The following is a 7,139-nucleotide window of genomic DNA, read 5'->3' on the forward strand; positions in this document are numbered from 1 at the left end:
GGCGCAGACCCGGGGGTGGGGGCCGCGGGCGGGCTGCCGGGGTCCAGCGGGCAGGGGCTCTGGTCACCCAGACGGTGCGTGTGCACGCACCCACCCCCCACACGGTCATGCACACACGGGAACACGCACACAGGCTGGCGCACGCACACACGCTCACGCACATGTGCACACGTCCACACACGCACACACGTGTCCACAGAGACACACACGCTCACAGTGGTGGTCACACACGCGTGCACACCTGTGGTGCACACCTGTGCACACACGCCCGCACGCTCCTGCTCACACGTGTGTGTCCACACAGGCACACAGACGATCAGTGCACGCTCGGGCCCACACTGCATTGCACACACGGACACACTCACGCGCGGGCGCTCTCCCACGTGCACAGACACGTGACACTCACACGCGTGCACGCACACACGCTCGGCTCCTGGCATGCCGGAGCCTGGGCCCCCGAGGCCCGGCCCTGCTGGCAGCCCCACCCCACCCACCTGGCGGCTTGGGGGCGCCGCCCTGGGCCGGCCCTGTATGGTCCGCGCAGGGCCAAGGCCGCCCACCTCACTTACAGCGGGGAGCCAGCCAGAGAGGTGCGGCGGCCCAGCCAGCTCACACAGCCAGGGGGACACCGCACAGGGGCGGAGGTGCGCCCGGAGCCGGCTCCAGAGGCCAGGTGGGCACCTCCTTCTCTGGCACTTCCTCACCCCGGGAGCAGGCCTGCGGGCCACCTGGCTGAGTGCTGAAGAAGCTCAGAGTGGGGAGCAGCGCCTCCGGGCACCCTAAGGCCTCATCTGAAGCATGGCGCCCCCTGGTGGCCATCAGGGGCATGACCTGGCCTGGCGGGGGCCTAGGCTGTCCAGCAGGCAGGTGAGGTGGCTGGCGTGGGAGTGGGTGGGCAGCCGCTGGGGGCCACCAGGAGAGGGCTGCTCGGCTGGAGCAGGGTCCTGGGGGCACACAGGGATCCTGCTGGGGTGTCTGAAGCAAGCTGCCGTGCCAAGCGGGAGCTGCAGACCTGATGCCCAGGGCCTGTGCCCTGGGCAGGTGGCCCAGGCAGGGAAGGTTGGGATGAGGGTCTGGTCAGTTGGGCACTGGGGTGCCAGGCAGGAGGAGGCCCCCCTGGGATCTTGGCAGCCCCCCTTTCAGGATGGAGGGTGCTGGCTTCTTAGGGTCTCCCTGCACCCCTCTTCCCTCAAGCCCACTTTCCCCCCGCTCACCCCTGCAGAGCCAGCACGGAGGAACCATCTGGGGCTGAGGCACAGGAAGGCCATGGGCAGGGCTGGAGCCCAGGTGGCAGAGGTCATTTGTGGGGGCCACGGGGGCCTGCTGGCCGCCAGGCCTGGGACTCTGGCGGGGTCTGGGCCACCAACAAGTGTTGGCCTGCCGCCCGCCCGCTATGAGGGCAGTGGCTGGGGCAGGAACAGGCTGAGCAGCAGGGGACCTGGCAGGGGCAGCCTAGGGCCTGGCTTGGACACTCCTGACACCCAGGGGGCTGCACCTGCTCCCTCCCCAGCACCCAACTACCCTGGGCTTTTCAGGGTGCAGGTGTTGTCAGGAGTGGCCGCCCTCTGAGCCTCACTGGGCCGCAGGACGGGCGGACTGGACACTGGGCACCATAGGGCAAAGGTGTCCTGGTGGGTGGTGGGAAGACCACCCCGGCGGAGCAGACGCCGAGTGTGACCGCTCCCAGGAGCACACAGCAGCCACACTCAGCGCTGGGCAGCTGGGGGGGGAGCTGAGGTGTGGCCTGTAGGCAGAGGCCGGGGAGCAGGGAGGGGCCTGGGGCCGCAGGGGGAGGCCGCACCTGCAGGGCACCGCAGCAGCTGCGCACCTGGGGCAGGTGGAGGGGCGGGGCCGGGGAGGGGCCGTGGGGCCTCTGTCGCTGGCGGGCGGGAGTCATCCCCAGGGCGGAGGGGTCACCTGCCAACGCCCCCAGAATTCCAGAGGGCTGTGTCAGGCACCCCGCCTCGCCCCCGGCGCCCCATCTGGAGGCTGTGAGAGCCGGTGCTCAGGGCTGCAGGCGGGGTGTCCCCCTCCCGGGGCCTCCCCTCCTCCCCCCTCCCCTGCCCCTAAGGGCTCTGGGGGGGGCGCTCCCCTCCGCTGCTGGCCCAGGAGGAGAAGGGGCCGGGCTGGAGGGGCCGGGCACGCTGAGACGGGGTTCGGGGTGCAGCCCCACTGCCATGATTTCAGACCTGGAGAACGGGACCCGCGGGACCCACTCAGTGCGGATAAGACAGAGTGGACACTGCTTGCGCCGGAAGGAGCTGGGGTCCCCGCGTGCCTCCCCGCAGTGCGCAAGGGCCAGGTCGGCTGCTTGGCCACGAGGGCTCGGCGGAAGCCCCCAGGCTCACCGGCTCCCGGCAGCCCCAAGCCCGTGGGGCGCTGCCTGGCTGGGGACCAACCCCCCCCCCCAGGCCAGGCAGCCCCGCTTGACTCTCCTGGTTGGGCCCCCCCGCCCCGCCCCCACAGGCCAGAGCCAACCGAAGCGCAGGGGCAGGGGGCAGGGACTGGCCGCGGGGAGCTGAGAGGGGGGCGGGGGTAGGAGACCCGCGGGTGGCCGAGGGGCAGCGCCCTGCCGGTCAGGGGCGGGGCCTCCAGCCCGCCGCCTGCGTGGGCAGCCCTGGGCGGGGGGTGCGCGCTGCACGAGAGGAAGCGCGGGCCTGGGGGACAGGTCTTCACAGCCAGCTTCCTAGTACAGTCGCCCACGTGACCCCAATCTCCCCGTTCCCTCCTCCCTGTCCTGGGCAAATGTACTGCCCATCTGGGCCACTGAGGCTGGACAGCAGTCTGGGCTGGGGGCGCGGGACAGAGTGAAGGAGAGGACACCCCTCCCCCAGGAGCCCCCCTTCCTCGCCGCCTCCCCCCACCTCCCGGATGCCCCGCCCTAAAAGCAAGGCCAGGAGCTCACCTTCCCCCAGTCGCCCCCCAGCCCCCCAGCTCTCCTCCAGCTCTCCTGGGATGCGGGGACCAGGGCGGGGGCGGGGCCTGCTGGGAGCCGGCTCAGCGCCCACAGGCGCCTGCGGGCTGGGGCCTTGCCCGACTGTTGGGTCGTAGGAGCTGCAACTGTCCTGGGGTGCCTACGGCCCCCAGAGTGGGTGGGGGGATGGGCTGCAGAGAGAAGCAGGCCCCCCACGCAGCTGGGGCCCAGGGTCCCCCAGGATGCAGTGCCAGCAGCGGTCAGTAGGCGGCAGGCCAGCGCTGCGCTGGGCGCCCAGGGGCTCCTTCCCAGAACCTCGCTCCTGCCGGGCCTTGGATTTCCTGCAGGGGGACAGGGGTGCTATCCTGAGGGGAAACCTGAGCTCCCAGCTCTGCCATGGCGAAGCACCTGGCATCTTTCACCTGCTCCCTGTGCCTTCGCTGCCGCTGCGAAAGTGGGGGTGGAGGAGCATCCGCAGGCCCTGGAGGGAGCAAGCCTGGCCGGGAGGACGAGGCTGGCACGGAGGGGGCACCGCCCGGGCCCTGAGCCCCTTCCCCTGGGGCACCGCTGAGCCGATGTGCCTGCACCTCTCTGGGCCTGGCTGGGAAGAGCTGGGGGCCAGTTCTGGGTCCTCCACTGGCTTCCCGCCGACAGGCCGGAGACACTGATGGGGCCCAGGAGCCCCCAGCACGCGCCCCGCGTGTGGGGAGAGGCTCTGTCTGAGGCCGTCGGCCTACTTGCTGCAGCTGGGGCATCGAGGCCCGAGGCCACTCAGGCGGAGACCCCTCCTGAAGCCCGCCCCAGGCCCCCTCTCCAGTCGGCTGGAGACCCCCAGATGTCTGCTGGTGCCTGTGGGCTCACGAGACTGTTCCCTCCTGTCCGTAGGGCAGTGCCAGGCAGCATGCCCAGAGGGAGGGGTCGTCTGGGCACCTCAGTACTGGCTCCCCTTTTCCTGCTGGAGTTCTTGGAGGGGGTGCCAGGGCGGGGGGAGGCGGCTAGGGGCGAGGGAGATGAGGCCAGGCCAGAGCATCGCTGGCTCGCTGCTGTGGGGGGCGGGCAGTGAGTGGATGGGGCGGGCCTGTGTCCCCGGGAGGCCCTGCCTGCCCCAGGCCCCTGCTGTCTGCTTGCCGGGCAAGGAGCAGTGTCCCTGACCTTGGCAGACTCATCAGGGCTACAGGGCTACGTCCGGCCTTGGTGACGGCATCACACCATGCGGTGGGCGGACGCTGCCGCCCTCCACTCCCGCGGACGACTGGACATGGGGCTCGAGCTGCCCTGGGCTCCTACGGTGGCCAGACGGGCCCGCACCCAGGCCCCAGGCCTTTCCTGAGGCCTCCGCTCTCCTAAGCAAGGGACGCCTTGAGCCCGAGTGGGGCACCCGTGTCGGGGCGGGCGCCAGGGAGCCGACCTGGGTCCTGGCATGAGCCTTGGAAGACCGTGAGTGGGTGCGCGGCGGGCGGGTGGCCAGGCCCGGGTCATCAGGCCTTTCCCGCGGTCTCCCTTCATCAGGACACGACCTGGAAGCAGTGCTCCCAACGGGAGCCAGCCCCCGAGACGAGAAAGTGGGAAAAACGGGGTAGAATGGATGGCCGGGCGGGTGGGTGGGGCGGGTGAAGGGGCAGGCGGCTGGGGTCACCCACACTCCGCTGTGGGGAACAGCGCGGGAAGGGGCCCCTTTTGCGGGTCGTGGGGGCCCGTCGGGCGCCAGCTGTGGCTGGTTGGCGCTGGTCTGACCAGCCACAGGACTGAAAATGGCCCTGCCAGGTGTCGGTGGAGACCTGGAGAGAGAAGCCAGGCCAGAGGCAGCCGTGAGGACTCTGTTCCTGGCCTGGGGAGAAACAGGAAGGACAGTGGCCGACCTCAGAGGGGACTGGCAAAGGCCGCCGGCCGCGTGGGGCCTGCCCGCGCCCCAAAGGGCGCAGGTGCGGCCCCGCCTGGCGGCCCGGGGGCTGCTGCTGGTGGTGTCTCTGGCTCCGGTGACCGGTGGTGACCAGCTCTACCGGCCCGCGCTGTCCGGCACTGTGGACGGGTGACGCCCTCTGCCGACAAGGCCCAGCCCGGACGTGGCCGGACCAGCTAGCCGGCCGCGCGCCTTCCTGGCCATCCCTCCATCGGGCCGATGGTCGCCCCCTGAGCCCAGCAGCTGTGCGGGTGAGGGCCAGGCCGGTCCCCCGGCCAGCCGAGCCCAGCCCTGGGGACCTGCAGGCCAGCCCTGGCCCCACGCTCTCCTCCGCGGGAAGACGCCAGGCTGAGCGACGGCCACGCCATCTGCTCAGGGCTCTCCGGGAAAGGCACCGTCCAGGAAAAGCAGCGAGTCGGGCGTGGACACCGAAGGGCAGGAGGGCAGTGCGGATGGCCTCCACCGGGCCGGAGCCCCGCGCCTGCCGGCCGGACACCACAGGGAACGCTGTCTGCACGGGGACGCTCTCGGTGCCCAAAGCCCCGCCGAGGGCAGGACGCCGCAGGACGGCAGGGTGACGCTTGCGAAGGGCCTGGCAGGCCAGCAGCTGCCCGGGGAGAGGATGAACCAGAGTGACTGGTGACGCCCGGTCACCTGCGCAGCGGCTTCGGCGTCCGAGGGGCCCCGCGGCCCCGCGCAGGTGGGCTCCCGCCCCCTGGGCCGCCAAGGTCAGCACCTGCGGGCAGTGAGGGTCAGCTGAGCTGGACCCACCGCCCATGGGGTGACACCTGCGCCCGGAGACGCAGCCCTTGTTGGTGGGCCCCGCCGGCCGGAGCGGCACCGGCGGCCGCAGCTGGGCAGCCGCAGCTGGCCGCCCGTGCGGTGTGGGCCGGCCTCGCCGCAGCCTCCAGCCCCACCCAGGGGTTATCTTGCCAACGCTGGAAGGAAGAAACAAAACGATGCTGCAGATGCCGCGAACTCCCGTGTGCAGACCTGGAGGCGCAGAGAGGGCCGACCCGGCCGGCCGGGGCTGCCGCCAGCGGTCTCCAGGCGCAAGGCCGCTCGTCGGCAGGGGCCGGTCCGCAGTGCGGTCACTGTGTGGGCGGCCTTACCCGGAGGGCTCCGCGGGCCTTGCGGCTTAGAAGCTCCCTAAGATTCACGGGGACTCAAGCGCCCCCAAGTGGCTGAGGGAATCGCCCTCCGCCTGCAGAGATGACCGGCCTGCTTCCTCCGGCCGGCAGATGAGGAGGCAGGGGCAGGACGGCGCTGAGGTGCCCGGCCGCCCTCCCCACAGCCCACCTCACCCAGGCCTGCCCAGAGAGGCAGGCGGCCGGCCCGAGGCCCGGGCAGCCCGGCGACCCCGGAGGCGTGGGGGCGACGTCCTGCAGCCCGCGGCCAGCGCCTGCCCCTGGAGGTGAGAGCGCCGGCCCCTGCACACACGGGGCCCTTGCCGGGAGGTGACAGGCGGGCAGGAAGTGGGAGCTCCTGCGGCCGGACGCGGGCTGGCCTGGACGTGGCCTCGCAGCCGCCCGCTCGCCGGCCCCCACGGGGCAGGGCAGCTCACCCCCGGCCTCCCGCCCCAGGCCGCGGCCCCGTGAGGTCCTGCTGTCCGCTGGCCAGCTCCTTCCCTGGCCTCTGCCCACTTCCTCTCCTCACTGCAGAAGGCAGCGCCCCCCGCTGGGTGCAGAGAGGGGGCTCTGTGGCAGGGAAGCGGCTGCCCCAGGCCGTGGGGGCCTCACCCCTCACTCCCTCGGTGTCAAGCCTCGTGTCAAGCCTCGTGTCTCCTGGGGGCGACGCCCGGGGGAGACCCGACAGGGAGCCCCACTCCTTGCAGGCAGGCGTGGGGCTCCCAGAGCCAGAGGCCAGGCGCGACCTCTGTTGATGGGAAACCGGGGAGGAGAGGAGGGCAGCCCGGGGTCCCCTGGCTGGGCAGCGCCGCAAGTGGGGGGCCGCGGGGCTCCCGCAGGCGCCCTGGGGTCTGGGGGCCTGGCCTCGCCCTGCTGCCGAGGGCCCCGGCGCCAGCACACTCGCAGGTGCATGGGGCCCGGCTCGGCCGCGCCCGTGGGAGGGGGCGCCAGGCCCCAGGAGTGGGGGGCAGGGGAGCAGGCCCTGGAGCGGGGCGGAGACCTGTCGGGTCTGGCCGCCTGGTCCGGGTCTGTCTCCTGCGGTGACTTTGGGTCTCTGGGTCCCTGCCTGTCCTTCCACGGCCTTGACAGGCTCTGCCAGGACCCTCTGGCCGCGTGGCCACCCGCCATTCTGCAGCCAGGGCCCTGCTGCCCCCCACCCGGCCTCTCGGACCACCCCACGCCCGGCACCGCAGACAGG

The 7,139-nt window shown here is 72.2% G+C and overlaps 1 protein-coding gene across 1 annotated transcript in view; it reads left to right on the forward strand.

Moving 5' to 3' along the window:
* Positions 1 to 4,947, forward strand: part of JAG2 (jagged 2) — a 17,033-nt gene extending 12,086 nt beyond the window's left edge. Inside the window, exon 19 of the mRNA XM_012724354.1 lies at positions 4,679 to 4,947. Within this exon, the coding sequence (XP_012579808.1) occupies positions 4,679 to 4,947 (269 nt within the window). The remainder of the gene's footprint in view (positions 1 to 4,678) is intronic.
* Positions 4,948 to 7,139: the final 2,192 nt, after the last annotated feature.

Source organism: Condylura cristata, unplaced genomic scaffold (genome assembly GCF_000260355.1).
Source record: "Condylura cristata isolate star-nosed mole 26May11 unplaced genomic scaffold, ConCri1.0 scaffold00013, whole genome shotgun sequence".
Classification (NCBI taxonomy): domain Eukaryota; kingdom Metazoa; phylum Chordata; class Mammalia; order Eulipotyphla; family Talpidae; genus Condylura; species Condylura cristata.